At 27.5% G+C, this 23,428-nt stretch overlaps 9 protein-coding genes across 9 annotated transcripts; 3 read left to right on the top strand and 6 right to left on the bottom strand.

Moving 5' to 3' along the window:
• Positions 1 to 45: 45 nt before the first annotated feature.
• On the top strand, positions 46 to 795 carry T552_00687 (hypothetical protein; the record flags this gene model as incomplete). The annotated part of the gene is made up of 4 exons (XM_018369292.1): positions 46 to 187; positions 230 to 345; positions 396 to 425; positions 475 to 795. 4 exons carry the CDS (start codon positions 46 to 48, stop codon positions 793 to 795), a joined length of 609 nt encoding a protein of 202 aa, XP_018227000.1.
• A 334-nt stretch (positions 796 to 1,129) lies between these two features.
• T552_00688 (hypothetical protein) lies at positions 1,130 to 2,366 on the bottom strand. Its single transcript, XM_018369293.1, has 5 exons — positions 2,306 to 2,366; positions 2,055 to 2,257; positions 1,904 to 1,998; positions 1,516 to 1,635; positions 1,130 to 1,473 (listed from the first exon to the last, which is right to left on the bottom strand). Exons 1-5 carry the CDS (start codon positions 2,323 to 2,325, stop codon positions 1,174 to 1,176), a joined length of 738 nt encoding a protein of 245 aa, XP_018227001.1. The 5' UTR covers positions 2,326 to 2,366; the 3' UTR covers positions 1,130 to 1,173.
• Positions 2,367 to 2,717: 351 nt separating this feature from the next.
• T552_00689 (hypothetical protein) lies at positions 2,718 to 3,839 on the bottom strand. Its single transcript, XM_018369294.1, has 4 exons — positions 3,674 to 3,839; positions 3,602 to 3,628; positions 3,392 to 3,559; positions 2,718 to 3,350 (listed from the first exon to the last, which is right to left on the bottom strand). Exons 1-4 carry the CDS (start codon positions 3,792 to 3,794, stop codon positions 2,764 to 2,766), a joined length of 903 nt encoding a protein of 300 aa, XP_018227002.1. The 5' UTR covers positions 3,795 to 3,839; the 3' UTR covers positions 2,718 to 2,763.
• Positions 3,840 to 3,870: 31 nt separating this feature from the next.
• T552_00690 (hypothetical protein) lies at positions 3,871 to 5,509 on the bottom strand (the record flags this gene model as incomplete). Its single annotated transcript, XM_018369295.1, has 6 exons — positions 3,871 to 4,139; positions 4,190 to 4,636; positions 4,681 to 5,029; positions 5,073 to 5,130; positions 5,174 to 5,310; positions 5,366 to 5,509. The coding sequence occupies 6 exons, from the start codon at positions 5,507 to 5,509 to the stop codon at positions 3,871 to 3,873; spliced, it is 1,404 nt and encodes a 467-aa protein (XP_018227003.1).
• A 1,151-nt stretch (positions 5,510 to 6,660) lies between these two features.
• T552_00691 (hypothetical protein) lies at positions 6,661 to 7,957 on the top strand. Its single transcript, XM_018369296.1, has 4 exons — positions 6,661 to 6,815; positions 6,862 to 7,169; positions 7,214 to 7,501; positions 7,544 to 7,957. Exons 1-4 carry the CDS (start codon positions 6,707 to 6,709, stop codon positions 7,910 to 7,912), a joined length of 1,074 nt encoding a protein of 357 aa, XP_018227004.1. The 5' UTR covers positions 6,661 to 6,706; the 3' UTR covers positions 7,913 to 7,957.
• Positions 7,958 to 8,223: 266 nt separating this feature from the next.
• On the bottom strand, positions 8,224 to 9,360 carry T552_00692 (hypothetical protein). Its single transcript, XM_018369297.1, has 6 exons — positions 9,219 to 9,360; positions 9,015 to 9,173; positions 8,848 to 8,970; positions 8,511 to 8,796; positions 8,387 to 8,467; positions 8,224 to 8,342 (listed from the first exon to the last, which is right to left on the bottom strand). Exons 1-6 carry the CDS (start codon positions 9,312 to 9,314, stop codon positions 8,269 to 8,271), a joined length of 819 nt encoding a protein of 272 aa, XP_018227005.1. The 5' UTR covers positions 9,315 to 9,360; the 3' UTR covers positions 8,224 to 8,268.
• Positions 9,361 to 9,738: 378 nt separating this feature from the next.
• Positions 9,739 to 12,374, bottom strand: T552_00693 (hypothetical protein). The gene is made up of 7 exons (XM_018369298.1): positions 12,124 to 12,374; positions 12,028 to 12,073; positions 11,909 to 11,985; positions 10,719 to 11,867; positions 10,315 to 10,676; positions 10,045 to 10,267; positions 9,739 to 9,984 (listed from the first exon to the last, which is right to left on the bottom strand). The coding sequence occupies exons 1-7, from the start codon at positions 12,326 to 12,328 to the stop codon at positions 9,785 to 9,787; spliced, it is 2,262 nt and encodes a 753-aa protein (XP_018227006.1). The 5' UTR covers positions 12,329 to 12,374; the 3' UTR covers positions 9,739 to 9,784.
• Positions 12,375 to 12,716: 342 nt separating this feature from the next.
• On the top strand, positions 12,717 to 20,367 carry T552_00694 (hypothetical protein; the record flags this gene model as incomplete). Its single annotated transcript, XM_018369299.1, has 20 exons — positions 12,717 to 12,959; positions 13,005 to 13,148; positions 13,196 to 13,380; positions 13,427 to 13,613; positions 13,656 to 13,818; positions 13,866 to 13,969; positions 14,011 to 14,415; positions 14,468 to 14,644; positions 14,685 to 15,389; positions 15,439 to 15,729; positions 15,774 to 16,168; positions 16,212 to 16,329; positions 16,379 to 16,504; positions 16,544 to 17,566; positions 17,612 to 17,677; positions 17,723 to 19,063; positions 19,106 to 19,323; positions 19,367 to 19,862; positions 19,906 to 20,019; positions 20,065 to 20,367. 20 exons carry the CDS (start codon positions 12,717 to 12,719, stop codon positions 20,365 to 20,367), a joined length of 6,804 nt encoding a protein of 2,267 aa, XP_018227007.1.
• A 418-nt stretch (positions 20,368 to 20,785) lies between these two features.
• Positions 20,786 to 22,470, bottom strand: T552_00695 (hypothetical protein). Its single transcript, XM_018369300.1, has 6 exons — positions 22,439 to 22,470; positions 22,209 to 22,393; positions 22,056 to 22,159; positions 21,758 to 22,003; positions 21,492 to 21,703; positions 20,786 to 21,445 (listed from the first exon to the last, which is right to left on the bottom strand). Exons 2-6 carry the CDS (start codon positions 22,383 to 22,385, stop codon positions 20,832 to 20,834), a joined length of 1,353 nt encoding a protein of 450 aa, XP_018227008.1. The 5' UTR covers positions 22,386 to 22,393; positions 22,439 to 22,470; the 3' UTR covers positions 20,786 to 20,831.
• Positions 22,471 to 23,428: the final 958 nt, after the last annotated feature.

Consider the following 23,428-nt stretch of genomic DNA (forward strand, 5'->3'; position numbering starts at 1 on the left):
TTATACAGGATAACTTAAGATAATATAAAATATAAGCTTATTATTATGTCTGGAGGCTATATTTGTGAAAACAGCAAAAAAATCCTGTCAAAAAAGACAGAATTTACAGATAAATCTAATAGAAATATATCATTTTATAATAATTACTCTATAACTAAGTCAGATCCATTTTCAAACGTATATAAAGGTTTATAATAAATAAACAAGTATATATCATTCAATTTTATAGGCCTTACAGGTCAATATAAGGACATACTTATTAATTACTGGCAAAATATAATAAAAGAGATAGAAAACAAAGATTATGACTTTAAAACTCATCCATTACCTTTATCTAGGATAAAAGTAAATATTTATGTTATTTATTTGAGGGGTTTGTGTATAATTTTATCTAGAAAGTCATGAAGATAGATGAAAATGTTAAAGTATTTAAATCAAGGTATACATTTCTTGCTAAATAATACATATATATAGATGATATCTACGGAAGTACCTATTTTATTTGCAAAAGGATGTGATATTTTTATTAAAGAGCTTACATTGCGTGCATGGTTTCATGCAAAAGAAAATAAGAGACGTACTATACAAAAATCAGATATTACAAATGCAATATCCAAGTCAGATATGTATGATTTTTTATTAGATATTGTATCAAAAGAAGAAGATGATGAAAGTTTAAAAAATGAAAAAGGTTATATGGCAAATATCTCTAAATTGAATTTTATTTCAAAAATTCAAAATCCATTTATTAATAATACAGATGATAACTATTCTAAAACATATACAAGTAACTAGATATCAAGTGAAGAAGGAAATAATCTGGAGAATTGGTTTCATATTTCAAATCAAGAAATTTATACAAATCATATTTATGATATTCAATTATTATATGTAAAACACAATTAATTACTTTAATACTTTTACTTATTAGAATGAAATGGATATATCTAAAAACAAGCTAATGATTAAAGATCAAAAATATAATACAAGAGCATAAATTTATATTTAATAATGATGCAAATGAAAATACATGAAAGAATAAATTTCGTGCAAGGTGGATAAAAACAAAACCTTTATATGATTAATAATTAATCATTATATTATTATTTTTTTAAGAAAGACTTGATATAATATATGTAATGTAATATAAAAATATATTAATTATTTTTTAAATTAGCACAACTTGTGTCCTTTTCCTTTAAAAGCAGATTTTATAGGTGGAGCATTTTGAACATTTCGTTGATTATTAAATAATACACCAAAAGGTCTTCTTATAGTACGTGAGGTTTCTGATGGAAAAAGATTTATAAACCATCTGGGTACTGTCATACGAGGACCTCCACTAGATGGTAATATATTGGTTAGAAATTCATAAAGATGTGCACTTAATAAACCACAAGCATCCTGCATAACAGAAAAAGGTCCACCCATAAAAAAAGATAATAAAAGCATAGAAAAAGGCAAATATCGTCCCTAATAATATCAAAAATTGCCTTCTTAATATAATCCCATTACTTTTACTCGAAAAAACCATAAACTAGTGATTGTATCCAGATTCCTTTGACTCCAAAAATAACAAATAGATAAATTTAGTGCAGTAAAATATGCAATAGAAGAAATAAAATAGCTTAAAAACTAAAAAATAGTTAAAAATCATATAGCTTATTATTTTAATGTATAAATGTATAAATGTCGAATGTCAACAACCAGTTTATATAAATAAATATTATATAAACCATCTCAAACTCTCGTAATATCTACTTTTATCATTTTATACCCAACAACAAATAGATAAAAGTGATCATTTTAATATGCTCCTCTCACCAGAACCCATCATCTCATCATAATAAATCGGAAGTGGGGCAGAAACAGGGAGCAATTTCTTTTTAATATATATACTTACCAGAATTATAACAGCATTAAATACTAAAAAAAAGGAATACTCCTGTACGTTGCCTATAAAGTATGCCGTTTCAATTCCATAGCTAAACCGATAAACTACAACCAATTTATCAATCAATTAATGTATAATTTATATATATATATATGAATACGAGAAAAAAGTGAAATAACCAGATTTAAGCCTCCTCCAACATAAAAAAAACCAGTAAATAATCTCCATAATTGTCCTTTAAATGTATATGACCATATATTAACCAATTGAGACGCTCTAGCAATCCCTAAAAGCGGTGCAATAGAGATAAATAGCGTACTGGACAAAAGAAATAATGTAACAGGAGGGATAGACGAAATAACTCTAAAATATCTTTTATACATGATAATGACATATTTCATGTATATTTACCTTGCTATATCACTGTCCATATCCAAAGCATTTGAAATTTTTTAAGTCCGTGAAAAAAATCAATAGAAAGCGGTATGAAGAAAAAAAATTAAATATAAAAGGATTTTTGTCCAAAGCGGTGCCCAAGAATGACTAATACCTTTCTAAAACCATTATTTAATTAATCTGTAAAAATTATAATAAAAAAAAATTTTTGAAAAAATATTAGAATAAGATATAATTTGAAAAAAATCCTTTAAACCAATGTAAAGCCTTATCTATTTTATGAATTATTATTATCAAAGAATGAATAATTTTGTAATTGAATTTTTAAAGTGAATAACCTTGAAAAAATATTAGTTTTAAAAATTGTTTAAAGAAAAAAAAAGAAATATAAAGATTTAGTTTAAATAATACCTTTTGTTTCTAAATGTTTTACTTGTGTTTAAAACATTTTTTTCTAAATAAAATTAATAATTTCAATCAAAATTAATATGACGTCGTTTTGAATTAAAATAATTATTCCTTTGCATTTCTTTTCTTTTACGCTCCTCCTTTTCTTCTAAAATAATCTTTTCTGCTGTTGTTAATGGCCTTTTTTCTTTATTTTGTATTTGTTTTGGTGGTATTGATTTAGCTAATGTTTTAAACACATTTTCTTGCTTTTTTAAACTTGTTATTTTATTACAACGTTGTCCTTCTTCCTCTTTAACCCCCGTTGATTCTTTTTTTTCACTAATTGTTGGTTTTGATAACGATATTGTTATTTTTTCCTCTTTTCTTTCCAATTCTTTTATAATTTGACATTCTTGCTTTTCTTCTTCTTTTACCATCTTCTTTGCCCTTTCAATTTGCTCATTAATCATCTTAATTTCCCTCTCTTCATCCCCCTTATCCTGACGATCCCTCTTGATTATAGACTGTTGACGACGCAGAGCTTCTGGTGAATTATCAATCCATGAAATATACAGCCCTTTATCCGTCTCATCAACCCTACATATCCCCTCATATCCAAGATATTTTACAAACTCTGTTAGAGTCACCCATCGTGTTGCATTCATCCTCACTGTATATATTATTTATAGTCTCTCTTATTTCTCCACATACAATGTCCTTTATCTGCAATATATTCCTGATAAAATTGATTAGCATGGACCCTCTTCTCTCCATGAGATGTTCTTAATAATTGAATAAAGTTATTTTTAAATTCTACTGAATAATTATGTATATGTTTGTTTGGATTCTCTCCAATCAATAACATTTGCCTGACATGAGCTTAAAAATAGTTAAAACTTGAATATACACATAGTCCTCTACCTTCTGATTGAGTATGGCACTTAAATCCTTTAAATAAATAAATATTTTTAAGATAAATAATAAATTTCTAACCATTTTCATCACGCATTTGTTTTTCACAGACTTGACAGTACCATCTGAGGCGCTGAAGGCCCTTTGATTTCATACGGTTAGCAAGCCATTTAGGAGTACCTTTTTCAGCTCTTCCACCCATTTTATTTGCAAGATTTTAAGAAATAAGATATACCGAAGATATATATAAGCAAATATATAGTAGAACCAAGAGATAATTAAGTTGAATTATGTATGAATATGCCGAGGAAATGAAGTTGAATAAGTATTTTAAAGAAAATGTAAAAGAAAGAGATTGAAATGACTAAAAAAGTTGCAATTTGAACAAATAATATATGATTTGAGTAAAGTATAGGAGTATGAATAGTCATAGAAGTAGAATAGTTTTGAATTGAATGATTTAAGAAATAAAATGAGCCATTTTTTGAAAAATAATTATGAAATAGTAGCCAACTAGATAAAAAAGGTGAATTAGAAGGATATATACCTTTTTATGTAAGAAATAAAAGATGATTTGAAGAAAAAAAGAGAATATACCTTTTGCTGAATGACAGAAGAAGAAGGAGGTTGGAAGAGAGAGGTTAAAAGAGTGAAAATTGTGTAACATAGGAAGATGATAGCGAAGATGAATAGGTAGATCAATAAAAAAAGAAATATTTTGATAAAACAAAGCCTCTACCAATATTAGACTTCCCCATTTGTTTAATTGCCAAGATGGAGCTTCTAGATCCGTTTCTCCATGTATAAAATGAATCTTTTTAAGATTACCAATATTGAACTGAGCCAAGTTTTCTAATTGATATTTATCAACATATATGAATTTTGGAAGATAATAAAGGATGTATAAAGAACAAGAATCATTGAGTAATTGTGAAATGGTTATTTTAGACCTAATTTTTTTATGAAAACCAGTAGAAGAAGTCACTTCAGAGTGAATAAAAGAGTTATGAAGAAAGTCATTAGAAAAAAAAGTAGTATATGGCTCTAGTAGCTTTTAAATATAGAAAAAAAAATAATAAAATATATACCTAATATATTAAGTTGTCCAAGAATAGCCTTTCTCCATATATATTTAGTCCTTTTAGTAACATCAGAAATAGGATCAAGAAGTCCAATTTCTACATGTGCAGATCTATTTTGCAAAAGTTTTAAATATCTATTCCATTCTAAACCTTTTAAACGCAATTTCCATACTATTTTTGCAATCATTGTTCTTGATAAAGGATATATAAAAAGTTCAATTTGACCAATCTGTTCTACATCCCCTTGATCACATAAATATCCACTAAACATGCAAATTGCATCCAATAAAAAGGATCCAGATGAAACTGTAGAGTCATAATATAATTTTCCAGCTTTATTATCAATAAAAGATCCCTTAAATAACAATAAATAACAAAATATATAATAAACTTCCTACCCATGAAGGAATTCTGTCTCCCCATAGATCCTTTAGAAAATTTGGAATAGAAAATACCCTGGAAATAGTAAGAATATTAATATATTTATAAAAAAAATAACATTTTTGAATTATATAATGGATATATCATTATATAAAACCCATTTGTTGGAATTGTAGCAAATGGTGGCATCAAACAACTATCCTCTCTACACCAATGAAGTGTAATTAATTTAAATGATGAAAGATCATCAGAATACTAGGAATATATTAAATTCCATCCTGTTTTTTCATAAAATTCTAGTTAAACCAACTTTTATAGGAAATGATACAACTCCTTTCAATTCTTTCCATAAATCTATATATTTTTCTAATATTTCATCCCGTTTAATATAATAAAATTCCCTTAATGGATCATATTTATCCTGTGAAATATATGTAATCCTCCAAAAATCCATATATTGATAGCTTCCTGGTGATAACTTATTTTACAAAGAATGCCTTAACCAAAGATACTACAATATTCTTATTCAACTATAGAATAAGACTGTTTCAAACAAGTTTTCTTCAAAAGAAATGATATATTTTTATTTTATATCAAAATAACCTTTAAACACTCTATTTTCTTAAAATTAAGCAATTGATTCAAGAAATATCACTTCTACACTTCTTTTATCTTTCTAAACTTTAAATTAGTTATATTTAATATTTATTTTAACCCTTACTAAAACCTTTTATTAGTAAATATATATATTATATTCTATCTATATATATATTATACTATATTTATATATTATTTTCTAAAAAAAACATAATAAAACTAGAAAAAGTCTTCAATAATATTCATTTTATCAAACATATCTTTTAACACTGTATCTTCACTATTATATGATAAATTTAGACGTAAAACTAGGATTTCCGAACTATTCATATAAGATCCATACTTTAGGATCATTTGGCAAATATTCATGAAAACAAACTCATTTAAACTATAAACACTTTTATTTATTATTTTACATTATTATCAAGAAAAACAATACATATTTAAACATTTTTACAGACAAATCATTTATATTTTAATTCTTAAAAGATTTATAGCTCAATTCACTCAAATAAGGTGAAAATTTATTATAAAAAGGACTTTTCAACTATATAAAATGCAAGGAAATAGTCAGTTCTAATATTTATCTATTAGGATGCTCATCATCTTATCTTAATCTTATATTATATTATATTATATCTTGATCTTAATCTTATCTTATCAAGATTATCGAGATAAGATAAGATAAGGCAGGTATAAAAATACATAAAAACAAACTTCAAAGAAAAAATAAAGGAATCTCTTCAGAAACATAAGCAAAACCTTTATTTATTTACTTGGAAACATATTTTTTAATTGTATAAATAGGACACCAAGATTGCAGATCGGATCAGATCTACAACTTTTATTGATGATAATTAAATATTTTTTTAGGGATTAGGAGTTGAATAACTGAAAAAATAAGTATTTGAATAGAATATTTTCAGTCAGGAACATAGGAATAGCAAAAAGAAGGGTTAAAAAAGACGGAATATTGAGTATTTTAGGGAAAATTATAAATATTTAAAAGATATATATATAATACTAGTAAGGCGGGCCTAATTCTGCTTTAAATATGGAGAAATATCCACGTATAAGAGATGTGAATAATAAGAAGCTTTTATATAAGGGATTTGGAGGGTTTATTAGGAAAAATATAGGATATTTTGCAATTTATCAACAAAGTATATTTTTATACCATTTTATGTATAAAAATACTGATTTAATGAGGGATCCTAATAGCAACAATTGTTGTTATTATTTTTATTCATATGTTTATAACGAATAGTTTTACAAAGAAACTTTTTAGGCTGTCATATTGTGATTCAGTGACACAATTATGTAGCAAAGGCAAAGATGATTGGTACTTTGTTGGATTCTGGGTGACTTTATTTACTGTTATGCGAGAGTTCTGTATAACTCATATTTTTGTACCTTTTGGACGTAACCATGGAATTATATCAACTAGAAATCTCAATAGATTTTCAGAACAAACATGGAGTTTTATATATTATATTATTTTCTGGAGTTTTGGGATGGTGAATAAATATTTAAAAATACAAGTTTATGTTAAAATATTTAGTATATTTCATATAATAGTCCATACTGGTTTAATCCTAAACAATTATGGATTCAATATCCTCAAGTAATTCTTAAACCACATATTAAATGGTATTATCTTGTTCAATTTTCATTTTGGATTCAACAAATCTTTGTTGTGAATATTGAAAAACGAAGAAAGGATTATTACGAAATGTTTTTTCATCATATTATTACATGCACTCTTATATTCATGAGTTATATTTACCATTTTACACAGATTGGAAATGCAGTCTTGTGTATTATGGATTTATCTGATATTTTTTTACCGGTTTGTATATTATAATCACTTTTTTAAATTCTAATTCCATAGCTCTCAAAAATGCTTAAGTATTTAAAAATGCATAAAACTTGTAATCTATCATTTTTTATATTTCTTCTTTCATGGATTATTACGAGACATATTTTATTTCTATTCATAGTATATTCAACATATAAAGATGCTGGTGTTATCATTACACATAAATGGGATCCTGTAAACAATATTTATTTTACTAAAAGAATTCATATGTTATTTTTAGCATTGCTTATAGCATTAGAAATTATTTTATTTTTTTGGTTATATCTTATCATAAAGGTTACATGGCGGGTTATTTCAGGACATAATGCTAAAGATACTCGCTCTGATTCAGAAGATGAAAATGACTTAGCATTGAATAAAAAAAAACAAAAGCACCATTAAATAACACGCAATTAAGTCTTGATATTTTAAAATAAGATTTATAGATTTCTTGGTATTTTAAAAGTAAACTTTATAGGAAGTCGCATAAAAACAAATTTACATAAATCTATTAATTTCTACATCTTTGACAATCATACCTGATTCTTCAAAATTCTAGCTACTCTTGAATTTATATAAAAAAACTATAAATGCTAAAAAATTTCAAATTTAATATATAAATCTCAAATAATACATTGCTTAATTTTTTAAGCATAAAAAATATTTATATTAAAAAATTCATTTCCTGCATCTTTAAAATACATTCAAATAAACTCTAGTATTGAATCATAAAGCCATTACAAATCTCAAATATATTATCATTTTACTATTAATTGCACATAATTGCTAGGAATAATTCCTATAGTTCCATCATGTTTTCGAGCTTGCCACCCTAAATTCTATCAATAAAATGTTTTAAAAACAAAAAACACATACACTTTCCAGTAATATCAGATATTTCTAAGATCTCATCCTTAACAAATGATATCTCTCTAGGATCATCAGGATTTGCATTATCTAAGAAATATTAAAATCTTTTTTTCTTATTCAAAAAACTTACATGAATAAATCGCCTTCACTTTATGTGGATATTCATGCTGTGCAGCAGTATTATTTGCTGTACTATCTAAGAAATTTAATGAACAATGTTCATTAGCTGTATATGTCGTTTCAACATGATTATTATTACGATAAGACCCAATAAGACTATCACCACTAGCTACAATTTTATCCGAAGAAACTTTAGGAACAAGCTTAATATTTTCAGAAGATTCAAGTATATATGAATTCGTCCATAAATGACAAAAAGAATCATTTCCAGTTCCATAATATAATATCCATAAAACCTTGTAATTTTAACACAAAGACATAAATATATCGACTATAATGAAACCTACATCAACAATAGAAAGAAAAATACATCCGGAAGCAACAGCACGTTGAGATGGCTTTGAATAATATATTATACTATCACATAGTAGTGCTTGAGAACACAATGCAACTACTATTAATCCTACTAGCTATTTTACTTAATAATAAACCAATATATCAAGAACAATCATACAGCAATCCGGTATGTATTTCCAGAATTTGATAGAATCACTGCAACAACGCAAAAAATGACAAAAATTTGATATACAGCAACCCACCACGAATAATAAGGAAGATATAAACTTCTAATATTCGAAATAATTAATGAAATTGCAGTAATAAGCCATCCTATCTAAAATAAAATAAATATATATATATAAATATAAAAAAAACTTACTAAGGCAAAAATTACAGTGACTAATAAAAACATATCATCTATCAAATAACTAATATCGAGATAACTTTGCGTTTGTTCCGATTCTTTCATATACATTTTTTACAAAGTTTTTTCAAAAATTGACATATATAGGCCACAAACAATATAACAATAGAAGTAATAATAGAAAACTAAAGACCAAAATATATGAAAATAATTCACTGATCCTTTATTTTTCAAAGTTTGTTAGACCAGAAAGATAGATTTTTCTAAATTCAAATTTATATTAATTTTTTTATAAAAACATCCTACAAATAAATATTAAAAAAGCGTTAATATCTTAATATATCAAACCTTAATGAATAGCTCTATATTAGCTTTTAATTAAATATTTTTTATAACTAAAAAATTTTAGGTTTCATACTAAGATAAATTAGTAAAATATATATATATATAAATATATTGTACTTGATATGATTAGATAGAATATAATAAAATAAATGTTATACAACAATTACAATATTCGTTAAGAAAGCCAAATGTGATATATATTTGTAAATAATGTATATAAAAGAATAATGCAACAATCAAAATAATATGATACGAGATGGATCATTAAGAAATTGTTTACGATAATCAATGATTGACTGAGCTATTTTTATAGTATCGTGAGGATAAGATGTGAGCAAAGATGGAATAAGTTCACGTAAACCTGAAAAATAATTTTGTCGTTCTTCTTCTGTTTCACCAACTGGAAATGAACTCATTTCTATAAGAAATTGATCGTCTAGAATATCATAAGTATATCATTATAACATAAATCAAAAATTATAATATATAAACATACATGTTTGTCCAATTTCTTTGAAATGTAAAAATTTACAAGAATCATCGTTACATACACCTCCAGCTGTTTCAAAAACACAGACTTTTTTATTAGGATCAGAACGTGTGCTATATGTTCGTGAGAGAAATCCTCCCTTTACCCATGACAAAAAATGGGGATGATATCTAAATGCATGAAAAATTCGTAATGGACTAGAATACTCCTTATAGAAAACAAAACAGCTCTAAAACCAGGATTAACACTTTTTTCATAATCAAAAATAATATTTACTTTATTAGTAATAACATCTTTTGATTGTGAAGAGATAATTACATTTTTTTGAGAATGACTTGTTACTATTATTGATTCCGAAAGGTCATTTTTATCATTTTTGAAGGTATCTGAGAATTCATTCATATTAGTTGATACAAAAAATTTATCATGATTTTTAATTTTTGAAGAAACTTCGTTATTTTTTGAACCTTCTGTTTCCTCCTGCATAAGACAAGCAGTTGTAGCCTTTTCTTGAACCTCTAATCTTCTTTTAAAACTTTTAGCCTTATCATTATCATTAGAAGAATCAATGCTTCCAACTTCTTCATGGCTATTTTGATTAGATAATGAAATATTATTCGATGAAATAAAAATTTCATCTAAACATAGTGAATATTTGACTAAAATTACTTTTTAAATACTTTTAGAATCTGTAACAGTAATTAAGTTTTCAGATATACAATGAGAATTTTCCAGATTTTCTATTGATGAAATTTTACTATATTCTTCGACTTTATCAGTAGAATCATGAGACTTTTTAAAATTTTTTAATTGTATTTGTATATCAGATTTTATTTGAAACGACTTTTGAAATAAAGACTCAGCCTCAGCAAGCTCATTTTTTAATTTTTGAATCAACAATTCCTCTTGAAAAAGCTGCATATTAATTTTATTCAATTTTTCTTGAAGAACTAGTTCTTTTTCGTGCAACGTAGCCTCATTCGATTTATCTTCAAGGTTTTTGGATGTTTCTTTTGTTTCTTGACTAGTATTAAATACAATTGAGTTTTCTTCATCTATATTTGTATCATTAAAATCAGGAGCATGATTAACATCCTCGACAGGCTTTTTCTTCATCTTTTTTGAGCTCTCTAATTTAGCAATTATTTCCATCATACGTTTGATTTCTTCTTCTTTTTGTTTCAATTTCGCAATAGCATCGTTTTTTGTATTTTCTGGTTCAAAAGGCTTTTTAATTTTACTAATATTATCGCAATTGTCACTATTATCATCACTATTATCATCATTATCATCATCTGAAAATTCAATCACAACAGAAGCAAGAGATTCTGAACCAAATTTTTTCCGTGGAACAGAGGAATCCTCGTTTTTAGAATCAAAAGTCGATACGTGCTTTCTTTTATGAGATATAAAAACATTTTTCTGAATATTTTCCGAAATCTGTATTTTATCTTTAATAGAATTGCGAATATTCTGCAAAAAAGTTTCTGAATCCACATGTCGACTCGAATTTTTATTAGATTCCTCGAAAAATGCAGATGTATCAGAAAAACCCTTTGTATGATTAACAATATCGACTTTTTGAGGTTTCGGTGATGGTATTCTTGCCACTTCTTTATCATCTTTTAAATCTACATTCATATCCATTTTTTCCTCAACTACATCTTTTCCATGGATATTCTCTGTCTCTGGTAATGCTAAACCTGCATCTAAAAATATCTTACAAAGAAAATCTCTATTTATTCCTAAATGAACTAAATATTCAAAAGAAACCCCCTGGGAAGATAAAAATTCAAGCGCCAGCTTCCCCTCAAGCTTAAGATTCATACCTAAACATATAAGATATCTCCCTTCAAAAAAATAACCATACTATTTTGCGATTGCGAAAAAATAGACTGATACATGTATGGATTTGCCATTGAACCACTTCTAACCCGATAGTTCCTTCTTACACCCTTAAAACAAACAAAAACTCCAAAAAATACCTACTTCCTATACGGATTCCTAAATCCAAAGCCTTTCCTCCTCATAAACGCTTTTATACCATTAACCCTCATAATAATTATACACAAAAAAACGCCCTACTTCTAGATCCACTACCAACAAAGCCAGAGCTCTTATCAGACATAGAATTATCACTAATTTCTCCCTCTTCTTTCTCATTCTTATCCTGCTGGTTATCAAAAGACTCAGAAGACCCATTAGATCCCTTCGAAAGCCCTTCTAAACCCCCAAAACCTGTTTTCCTCTGATTCAGCAGTGACGAAAGTGATAAATCCTCTAATTCCATGGCAAAATACCCCTATTATAGGTCTTCACAGCCTTAACAAATTTTCACTCAGATATATCTAGCAATATACAAGCTTTTTTTCTGCTTCAAATTAGAAATACTAGCAAAACAAATACGCAGAACACGTTTAAAACACTTAAAAACACTATTTCCGCCTTATTTACAAAGATATATCGATTTTTTCAATTTCATCATTTTTAATACGTTGGATATCCCTCACGATTGTTTTTTTACACGATATTGGGTTTAAGGCTTGGATGAAAAAATAGAGGCAAATAAGTGAAATTAACAGGAAAAACTACACGGAAATAGATTTTTTCGTATTTTTTATATATATATCCTTTTTTTTTTTTTTTGATTGGACGTTTTTTGAGTATTTTGAGGGTAAATGAGAAAGGCAGAGAATCAATTCAATGAAGAACCAAGGAAATATGGCGTATTTTCTAGGAAAAAAGGTCAGGAAAGTGAGGAGAACATGTTAATGGGCTCAAATCTCGAAAACGCGGCGGCACAAGCTGAATTTTCGAGCAAAAAATGGGTTTGGGTAAAAGATGCAAAAAAAGCGTTTATAAAGGGCTGGATTGTCAAAGAAGAGGGAGAATATGTTTGTGTTAGATGTGTAGATGATGAAGTGTGTTTTTTTGGGTTTTTTTTGGGCGTAAATTGAGGAATTTAGGAGCGTGTTGTTAAAATAAGTGAAGTGGACAAAGTAAACCCACCAAAATTTGATGGGGTGGAAGATATGGCAGAATTGACATACCTTAATGAAGCATCAGTTGTGAACAATTTGAGTTTGAGATATTCTAATAGGTTAATATATGTAAGTTTGTCGTAAAAAGGAATTGTACAAGATATTTATGATAATAGACGTATTCAGGGTTATTTCTAGTGGCAGTAAATCCATATAAATCACTTCCGATATATACAAAGAAGTATATTGATATATATCGAAATAGTAAAAGAAGCAACACAAAACCTCATATATATTCTATAACAGATCTTGCATTTCATAATATGCTTGAGATGCGTGAAGATCAATCTATACTTATAACGTTAGGTTAATTTTTTGTGTATAAAAGAAGCTTATTATATGATTAGTGGTGAATCTGGGGCAGGAAAAACAGAGAATACGAAGAGAGTTATTCAGTATTTAGCAGCAGTGGCTACTTCACAATCAAATGAACATCAATTGAAAACGTTAGAGCAGCAAATTCTTCAAGCAAACCATATTTTGGAAGCATTTGGAAATGCACAAACTATTCGAAATAATAATTCATCACGTTTTGTAGAATAAATTGTTAAATTATGAAATAATTAATTCATTTAGGGAAAATTTATAAGAATAGAATTTAATAGTAAAGGGAAAATATCAGGAGCCAATATAGATTGGTATCTTTTGGAAAAATCTAGGGTTGTTCAGCAGAATGTCTCTGAGAGAAATTATCATGTGTTTTATCAACTTCTTACAGGTCTATCTAAAGAATTAAAGAGTTATAAAAATTTTTAATTTTATTAATTGTCTAATATTTCAACCTAGGAAAGCTCTTTCTTGAAAATCCAATTGATGATTTTGTTTTTCTTAATAAAAGCTATAAATGTATAGAAGGAATAAACGATGCTTCTGATTTCTATACTTTAAAAGTAGTTTTTTTTGAATCTAGAATTATATCTAATGTTCAAAGGAATCATTTTCTGTTATGGGATTTTCAGAAGATGAACAATTTAGTATTTTTAAACTAGTGGCATCTATTCTTCATTTAGGGAATCTTAAAGTTGTTTCAGATAGATCAGATCAGGCTAAACTTTCGAATCCTGAACAAGCAGAACGTTTATGTCATTTATTTGGTATACCTGTTTCAGAATTTACAAAAGCTCTATTGCGGCCAAAAGTAAAGGCTGGTAGAGAATGGGTCACAAATGCAAGGTCTTCTCAACAAGTAATACATTCCTTAGAAGCATTAGCCAAATCTCTTTATGAAAGAATGTTTGGAAATCTTGTGGAAAAAATTAATAATGCAATGGATAGAAATTCAACAAAAATGCATTTTATAGGCGTACTTGATATTGCTGGATTTGAAATTTTTGAAGTAATAATTACTTAGACTTTTCACATATAATATATTAATCAATTCTTTTTAGGTAAATAGCTTTGAACAGCTTTGCATAAATTATACAAATGAGAAACTACAACAATTCTTTAATCACCATATGTTTGTTTTAGAACAGGAAGAGTATGCACGAGAAAATATTGATTGGAAATTTATTGATTTTGGCCATGATCTACAACCAACTATAGATCTAATTGAAAAGGCAAATGTAAGCATGATCTTAATAATGGTTTTTATTAATTTTATAGCCTATTGGTATATTATCTTGTTTAGATGAAGAATGTGTTATTCCAAAAGGCACTGATAAAACCTTTACAGAAAAATTGGATTATATATGGAAGGATAAATCTTCTAAATATAGATCTTCAAAATTTTCTGGAGAAGCATTCATTTTGAAACATTATGCAGGAGAAGTTGAATATTCTACTATTGGTTGGCTCGATAAAAACAAAGATCCTTTAAATGAAAATATTACACAGCTTTTAGCACATTCTAGCGACAAATATATAGCGAATTTATTTTTGGATTTTTCTGAAGATATAGATTTATCACCTAGAAAGACTAGGGTTAAAAAAGGTTTATTTCGTACTGTTTGTCAAAGACACAAAGAACAATTAGCATCTTTAATAAAGCAACTCGAATCTACACAGGCTCATTTCGTCCGTTGTATTTTGCCGAATCAATTTAAAAAACCTTTTTCTTTAAATACACCTCTTGTATTAGATCAACTTCGATGCAATGGAGTTCTTGAAGGAATTAGAATTTCAAGAACAGGATATCCAAATCGATTACCATTTTCTGAATTTAGACAACGCTATGAACTCCTTACTCCTTGTCTTCCAAATGATTATATAGATGGAAGAAAAACAGCTAAGCTCATGCTTGAGAAATTAGATATAGATGTATCCAATTATAAAATTGGTCTTTCAAAAGTATTTTTTAAAGCGGGAATTGTAAGAATATACAATTGTTTTTTTCTTTTATTATTAATTGCATCATTAGCTTGCAGAACTTGAAGATCGCAAAGATTCCTGTTTACAGGACATTCTTACTCGATTCCAAGCAAACTCTAGAGGATATATTCAGAGAAAAATAGCCCACAAAAAGCTTTTTAGATACAATGCAACAACTATTATTCAAAAAAATTTAATGATATATTTAAATTTATGTCAATCTCCATGGTGGAAACTTTTTTTTAGAATGAAGCCCCTCCTAAATGCAACATTTATAGATAATCAATTGCGTAAAAAGAATGAGGAGATTGAAGCTCTATCAAAAATGATTAAAAATGAGGTATTTTTATAAAAATTGAAACAATATTTATAATTATTATATAGGCTTTGGAAAAAAAACAGTTACAATTAGAAAAGAAAATTGCAGAAGAACAAAAATTAAAAATTGAGGAGGCTCTCCAAAATGAGCGTGCTCTTGCTCTTGATAAGGAAGAAATATTAAAACGTACTCAGGAAAGAGAAGCTAAATTATCTGAAGAATTAGCTGGTGCAATTGAAGACCTTGATCGTCTTGAAGCACAATGCGATGATTTATTAGCAGTTAAAAAGAAATTGGATATTCAGGCAGAAAAATGGAGAGTTGAATTGCAGAAAGGCAGTGTTTTAATCTCAAAGTTAGAAGAAGAAAAGGGCGAACTGATAAATCAAATAAAAAGTTTAGAAACTACAAATGCAGCTCTTTCTGAAAAACTTTTATCTTCTGAAGATGCCGATAAATAGTATGTTCTTATTATTATTTTACTTAATGCTAAATGTTAAAAGCAAATCTCATATTAAATCCTTGGAAACATCTTTAGAAGAAAAAGAATTAAAATTTCTACAGTCTAATAAAAAATTCGAAAAAGAGATTTTAGAACTTGAAGCATCTTTTAAAGAGAAGGTATATTATTTATCATTTATCATTTATCATTTATTACTAATTATATAAGCTTAAAAGTTATGAATATCTTCAAGAACAAGAAAAGAAGTATAAAAAGGAAAATGAGAAACTATCAATTCAACTTAATGAAATGTCAACTAATACTATTAGTCTGGAGGAGTACATACAAAAAAAGGTTTGTTTTTATAAAATATTTCATATATTAAGACATTAGGAATCCGAAGTAACTAATTTACGTAATGATATTTCAAAATTGGCTTCTGAAAGAGATCAATTAAAACAAGAATTAATAGCTTCTTCTATTAGAAATGATACATCTAGGTCTGAAGTGGTAAATCTTACTAAAGAAATACAGGAATTAAAAATTGCAAAACGAAAAGCTGAAAATGAATTAATTGAAACACAGAATTTACTACACAAGAGAATATCTCAAGATACAGAAATTAATGATATTAAAAACATGCTTGAACGACAACTTTTGGAAGTAAAGACAGAATTAGAATCTACACATGAGGAACTTAAGCTTGAAAGACAGAGTAATATTGATTACAAAGAAAAAAGCAGCAATGAAATTGAAAAATTGAAACTTGATAATCAGAATCTTTCTGAATATAAAATAGAAATGGAAGAAAAATTCCAAAAGTTAGATAATAATTTCAAAAAGATTTCTGAAGAATATTCAGAATTAGAAAAAACTAAGAAATCTGCTATGAACGAGATTATACATCTTAGAAAAAGAGCACTTGAGGCAGAATCAGCACATAGTGAAATTGAAAAGAATCAAATTAATCTAAGTCGGCAACTTGCAGACATTACTTCAAAGGCAAATATAGCCATGAATGAACTCGAAGATACAAATAATAGCAAAGAAAAACTTATTTCAGAAGCATCTCTTCTAAAACAAAAGATTGAAGATCTCGAATCTGAAAAAATTAAGCTTGAAAGATCAGTAAAGCACACTGAACGAGAAATACAGGATCTTACAGCTCGTATTGACGTTGAACAGAAAAATAAACTTCAGGTTGAAAAGGATTTAGCTACGTCTAACTCGGAACTTTCTAAACTTCAAACTCATATTGTAGATATTGTAAATGAGAAGCTTGAGGATATTAAAAAGGAAAAGAAATCTCTTGAATTAGAAATGAAATCATGGAAATCTAAGTATGAAGAAAATGCAATTCTTACGGAGGAATTACAGAAACAAAAGCAAAGAATTACTATGGAATTAGAAGATCTTGTGAGTTATTTTTTTAATTGATATATGGCTAATTCTTTTTAAAAGGAATATGAACTAGAACGTGAACATCAAATAGCCAAATCAGCAGAAAAAATGTCAACCAATTTAAAGGTATTAACACTATAAACCTAAAAAATTGTTAAATATATTTTTTAGATTCAGCTAAATGAAACAAAAACTCTTCTTCAAACAGAAAAACAACAATCTATGATTAATCACAATAATTCCTTAAGGTTTCAGAAAAGATTCCAAGAAGCTCATAAAGAAATTTTAGAATATAGAAAAAAACTTATATCTTTTGAGGAAGTATTAAAATCTGAAAAGAATGAATCATCACTTGATCAAAAACATAATAGCAATACTCTAGAATTAACCAAGCTTCTTAAGCAATTGGATAAAGTACAGAATGCACTTATAATATCAGAAGAAAGTAAAGCTTTAATTGAAAAACAATATAATGAAGCAAGAAAACACTGGAGTAATGAACTTTTTTCCCAAGAAACAAAATATATGGAATCGCATCAAACATTATTAAATGAATTATCACAACCTATTATAATACCATCTCATAAATCAATATCACCATCCTCTATTTTTCAAAAGGAATCTAATAAAAGTATTTTTTCTGCATCTAGAATTGAAGGTAGTAAAACAGATAAATTAATTAAAGAATATGAATCACGTATTTATTCAAATGATGGGAAAGAGAATGAGGAACCTTTATATTTAGATAAAAGAAAAATACAGTCTTTAGAAAGTGAAATTGAATCTCTTGAAGCACGCTTAGATATGACTGAGAAACAAAAAAAACAATTAGAAATGAAATTGGAATTCTATCAATCATCCCAAACATTAAAGGGCGGTTTAGATTTGAAAAGACTAAAAAGAGAAAATGATAGACTACATGAGTTATTGAATGATAATACAGATCAATTACTTGCTTTAGAAAAATTACAAAAGAATGGTATTATTACAATTAGAGATTTCCAGTCAAAGTCATTCGAAGAACTTGAAGAAAGTTTTGATTCTATTGCAGAGTCTAGAAAATCTTTGCTATTAGAACAAAGGGAAACTTTAACAGAACTGGAATCTACTCGTAAAGAATTAAAAGAATTAAAAAAATCACAGTCGAATTTGCAGCATGAATATAATCTTCTTGAGGAAAGACTTAAAACTTATGAACTTTCGGATGAAAGTGATACACATTTAGAGCTTGTTAAAGAATTGGCAGAAATGCAAATGCGCTTTGAAATAGAAAACCAGCGTACCATTGATCTGACAGAAAATGTAACATTATATAAAAATAGGGCAGAAGAATACTTTAATAAATTAGAAACAGCGGAAATAAATGTAATTAAAGCATCTAGATCTGAAGCATTTACTCGTAGCCAATTGAAGGACGCAGAAGAAACTATTTCCAAAATGCTAGAAGAGAGAAAGGAAATGGAGGAATATTTCCAATCATTGCAAAAACAAATTCAAGAACTTGAAGCTAAAGTATATTTACATATCCTATATTACCAAATCTAATTCTGTTAGGTTGAAGATAATTCTATTGAAATATTAGAAGCAAATATGTCTCGACAAAGAATAGAACAGGAACTTGAGATTTATAGAGGAAGAAGACAAAAAGAAATTGAAGATCGCGAATATTCTTTAGAACAAACTCGTAAAAAATACCAACGAGAACTTTCTGGTCTTTCAAATGAACTTGAAATAGAAAGAGAAAATTCAATGCAAGTTCGTAATGAAAATAGGTATTTTTTTACATTAATTCCTATTTATATTTAACAAAAATAGACAATTACGGGAAACTCTTGAGAAACTACAACTAACATGGGATGCAGAAATGTTAAATAATTCTTCATGGGAAAGAGAAAAGAATAGGCTTGAAAATTCTCTTCAAGATTTAACGAAAGCCTATCAAGAAGCTATAGATGCTCAGCAGGAATCACAAGAACATGTTATTTCTCTTTTTTCACAAATAAGAACTATGAAAATTTCTATGGACGAATTAGAAATTGAAAAAAATCAGCTTCAAAAGGATAAAAATGCTCTGGAATTAAAAATAAAAGAGATTTCATCACAACTTGATGTAGCAGAACGAAATCATGGCTTATCAGATAAAACTAATTCTATAAAAGATGTTAGTCTATTAAAAGCAGCAATTGCAGAAAAGGACAATATAGTAAATTCAGCATTAGAAAAAATGAAAAGGGCAGAAGCTTTAGTACATGACGTTCAAAAAGAAATTGCTATTGAAAGAGAAAATAATGTAAAATTATATGAGGAAAAAGTACTTTTTTAATATATTTTAAAAATCTTACTTAAATATTTAGGTATTATTAGAAAAAGAGAAGATGTCATTACAAATAAAACTTGTAGATATGGAAACTAAGTTATACTCATCAAGTGACATAAATGAAGAATTCCTTTTAAAGAAAATAAAAGAAGTTAAACCCTTTTGATATTTAGTATTAAACTAATTTTAATAATAGCTGGAGAATGAATTACGTGAAAGGGATTCGATGTTGAATAAAGAAAACAAAACAATACGTTTTACTGATCGTTCAATTAAAGACCTACAATACCAATTATCCCAACGTGATAAAGTCAAGGAAAGACTTGAAGATGATTTAAATAAAAGTAACGAAAAAATCCAAAAATTAAAAAAAATCGTAGATGAATTACAATTATCGGAATCCACAAGTCAACTAGCTCTTCGCCGCGCAGAACGAGAAGCTAGAGATGAAAAAGAAAAATCATTAAGGCATTACTACATTTTTTCGTTTGAAATATAACTAATTTAAATTCAAAGACTAGAAAAAGAACTTGAAAAGGCAATATCAAGAATCGAATCCGCATCCATAATCAATAGAAACAGTACTATAAAGTCGTTGAGTAGTTTAAGTTCTAAATCTAGCCCGTCACGTTCCGATATAAATACTCGTTCAACAGAAACAACTTAATCTAAAACGATTTGTATTTTGTTTAGGAATAAATACAAAGGAACCATTATTTCATGTTTATTTTCGTTAACTATACGTCGCATTGCAGTAATGATATTATTATTTATCCAGGCGCTATCTGCCATATTATATCTAATCAAAATCTGAACTCTATTTGAATTAATATGTAGAAATGACTAGTATATTATTATAACCTTTGAAATCGATTAGTATTTTTTATGAAATAAATACTAATATGAAACCTAGTAAAACAAAGAATTTTGTATAACACGTTTTGATAATCAAAATTGTTATTTTTATGAATTTTTATCTCTATAACTTCCAAATCTTTCTTCCCATTCAAGCAATTGTTTAGTCAAATTTTCCATCATTTCAAAACTATCAAAATTATACTGAAATATACCATTTACTGTTTTTAAATTAGACGAAGCTTCAACGTTATTTTTGCCATTGTCAGAGTTAGTTATTTTCTTTTTATCTAACTCTGGAAAATTTTCTTTTTTATCCTTCATTTCCTTGTCTATTTTTTCCAATAATGGAACGAATAATTTTCTCTGATATTCTTCATCCGATATCATTTCTATCTGTGTTCGACTTATATATTCAAGAATGGCAGCTACACGTTTTTTCATTTCAACCATTGTTATTTTTGCTTGAGGAATTCGAGGACGAGAAGGCTTGTCTATTATATTTAATACATTCGAAAAAGTTTGTTCTGAATCTTTTTGAATTTGTGATTGACGTGTATCATGTTGATGTCGTATGGTAGATGTTTTTTTTAGCTTTGCCTTAGATCGAGGTTTTTGTTCTATAAGAGGTGGTTGATTTGTATTACTTTGAGCATTTATTTTTAATGATGCCTGCTTCGTTTTAGAAGAATTCGATACGATATCTAAATTATCATCGGAGACTAAATCGATAAGATAAAAAATATATACGAAAATCGGAAATAAAACCATTTTTCATCTTTTTTTCATTTGTTTTTGTTTTATTTTTATTTTCACCCTGACGACCTTTCGCCGAAACTTTGCGTACTTCAATTCCCATATTCATTCTTTTACGTTTTTTCATAACTGTTGTTTGTTCTTCCTCCCAATCATTGGATTGCGTATTTAAAGATATTCGCGAAGAAACAGATAATCCTCGAATACGCTTCACTTCATGATAGCTATTATAGATATACGTTTAATCTAATATATGCCATTCAAATTTTTAAAAATACCTAGATAATTCAGGAAGATCGGAATTTCTTCGCCGTTTCTTCTTATTCGATAAATCACTTTCCTTTTCACTACCTACAATTGGCTCCGATGATGCCTTTTCTACATATATTTTCTGAGGAACTTCCGGTAACGAACTATCATACATAGCATCCCTAGAATTCATCGTCCATCGTTTTTTCAACGGAAAACTTTTCCATTCCGATTTTAAATCTTCCGATGACTCATTATATTTAGATGTCGGCGGTCTTCTTCCTTCATTAATATCTATTTCTTCCTTTTTCTTCCTAATTCTCTTACGCTTTTGCTTTATACGTAACTTGATGTAAATCCGGTCGACATATTTCACAATAATAAATCTCTGGAATACTCTTTTCATCTCCAAAACCAACACATGCCCCATGCTATCAAATTATCTTTAAATTCTACCCTTTTTTCCCCTTTTAAACCCACCTGCCAAACTAAACAATGATCGCACTGTATATACAGATTCCTCTCCGTAGACTCTTCGTTCTGAGCATCCTGAAACCCACAAACACACCGTGTAGTCTCCTCAATCGCTGACTCTTCTCCATTCCCTATCTGTCCCCTATCTACTTCTGTGCCAGGACCATCAATCATCTTTTTCATGATCTTTTCTATACAAATTAGCCTCTATATTCTCATCTTCTACAATTGAAAACCCCCTCAGCACAAAATCCTGCTCCAATGGCGCTTGGTTCGTGTTGGTTTTTTGTAGGTTATTTGGGGGGGCGACTGGCCTTTTATATGGAAAAAAAACTCGAGAGAGATAATAAATACAACCTCATCAAATATTGGAAAACGCATTGAAGACGATAATTATAGAAAAAAGTAGGAATATTCAGGAGATAAATAGATGACTGAATAGAGGAAGTAGCATTTAAGTAACTTGTTTTTTTCAGGAAGTTTTTTGATGGAGTTTGAGAGGAGTTTTTTGGTAAAATAGATCGGAGAAGAAAGAGAGAAAAATGGAGGATAAAAAGGGATATAATGCCATATTAGAGTGAAATTATGAATGAGACGAGGAGATACTTATTGATAAAGCTTTTTTTTTAAAAAAAAAGGACCATAAATGGGTTATTTTTGAGAATATTTGATTTCAATCAGAAGCAAAAAAAAATAAAGAAAACATAAAGCAATTGCTATTTTATAAGATTAAATATATACGACTAATTGATATTATTTATTTACAATGAATAATCAGGATATTTTTCGCAGATATTTGATAAAAAATCATGGTAAAGAACAATTATTGATCAATTGAATATTTGGGTAAAACAATACATAATCATTTGATAAACTGAATAAAATGAGAAACTATATGTTTATGAAAATAAAAGGATCAAATAATAATAAAAAAGGGAATTTAATAACACAATAGGATCAATTTATATCAATTTATAAAAATACAACAACAAAAAAAACAATAATTTAATCAAAAACTCGGAATACTTTAATAAATAGATATAAAAAACGGATTAATTCATTTTTCTAATTAAAACAACGCGTTCATCAATAATAATTATATATTTTTATGACATACGGCTTATTCTATTTTTTTGCATCTTATGATAATCAAAAAAGGCGACTAAATAAACAGATTTTATTTCAAATTAATTGATAAATCAGTTCTTTTACTTTCATATATTATA

The sequence above is a fragment of the Pneumocystis carinii genome, assembly GCF_001477545.1.
Source record: "Pneumocystis carinii B80 chromosome Unknown supercont1.3, whole genome shotgun sequence".
Taxonomy (NCBI): Eukaryota; Fungi; Ascomycota; class Pneumocystomycetes; order Pneumocystales; family Pneumocystaceae; genus Pneumocystis; species Pneumocystis carinii.

What these genes read in the sequence shown, in the direction of transcription:
- T552_00695 (XM_018369300.1), bottom strand. Translation starts at nt 22,385, where the DNA reads ATGAAAAAGATGATTGATGGTCCTGGCACAGAAGTAGATAGGGGACAG. An exon ending in ATCATTGTTTAGTTTGGCAG is followed by an intron (nt 22,160 to 22,208) that starts GTGGGTTTAAAA and finishes ATAATTTGATAG; the next exon opens with CATGGGGCATGTGTTGGTTT. An exon ending in GTTACGTATAAAGCAAAAGC is followed by an intron (nt 22,004 to 22,055) that starts GTAAGAGAATTA and finishes TGAAGGAAGAAG; the next exon opens with ACCGCCGACATCTAAATATA.
- T552_00693 (XM_018369298.1), bottom strand. Translation starts at nt 12,328, where the DNA reads ATGGAATTAGAGGATTTATCACTTTCGTCACTGCTGAATCAGAGGAAA. An exon ending in TTTAGGAATCCGTATAGGAA is followed by an intron (nt 11,986 to 12,027) that starts GTAGGTATTTTT and finishes TAAGGGTGTAAG; the next exon opens with AAGGAACTATCGGGTTAGAA. An exon ending in CAAAGAAATTGGACAAACAT is followed by an intron (nt 9,985 to 10,044) that starts GTATGTTTATAT and finishes ATGATATTCTAG; the next exon opens with ACGATCAATTTCTTATAGAA.
- T552_00688 (XM_018369293.1), bottom strand. Translation starts at nt 2,325, where the DNA reads ATGGACAGTGATATAGCAAG. An exon ending in ATGGACAGTGATATAGCAAG is followed by an intron (nt 2,258 to 2,305) that starts GTAAATATACAT and finishes AAGATATTTTAG; the next exon opens with AGTTATTTCGTCTATCCCTC. An exon ending in GGTTATTTCACTTTTTTCTC is followed by an intron (nt 1,999 to 2,054) that starts GTATTCATATAT and finishes AATTGGTTGTAG; the next exon opens with TTTATCGGTTTAGCTATGGA.
- T552_00692 (XM_018369297.1), bottom strand. Translation starts at nt 9,314, where the DNA reads ATGTATATGAAAGAATCGGAACAAACGCAAAGTTATCTCGATATTAGT. An exon ending in TCACTGTAATTTTTGCCTTA is followed by an intron (nt 9,174 to 9,218) that starts GTAAGTTTTTTT and finishes ATTTTATTTTAG; the next exon opens with ATAGGATGGCTTATTACTGC. An exon ending in TTTTTCTTTCTATTGTTGAT is followed by an intron (nt 8,797 to 8,847) that starts GTAGGTTTCATT and finishes TAAAATTACAAG; the next exon opens with GTTTTATGGATATTATATTA.
- T552_00691 (XM_018369296.1), top strand. Translation starts at nt 6,707, where the DNA reads ATGGAGAAATATCCACGTATAAGAGATGTGAATAATAAGAAGCTTTTA. An exon ending in TTTTGCAATTTATCAACAAA is followed by an intron (nt 6,816 to 6,861) that starts GTATATTTTTAT and finishes TGATTTAATGAG; the next exon opens with GGATCCTAATAGCAACAATT. An exon ending in TTTTCTGGAGTTTTGGGATG is followed by an intron (nt 7,170 to 7,213) that starts GTGAATAAATAT and finishes TAAAATATTTAG; the next exon opens with TATATTTCATATAATAGTCC.
- T552_00689 (XM_018369294.1), bottom strand. Translation starts at nt 3,794, where the DNA reads ATGGGTGGAAGAGCTGAAAAAGGTACTCCTAAATGGCTTGCTAACCGT. An exon ending in ACAAATGCGTGATGAAAATG is followed by an intron (nt 3,629 to 3,673) that starts GTTAGAAATTTA and finishes ATTTATTTAAAG; the next exon opens with GATTTAAGTGCCATACTCAA. An exon ending in TATTGCAGATAAAGGACATT is followed by an intron (nt 3,351 to 3,391) that starts GTATGTGGAGAA and finishes TAATATATACAG; the next exon opens with TGAGGATGAATGCAACACGA.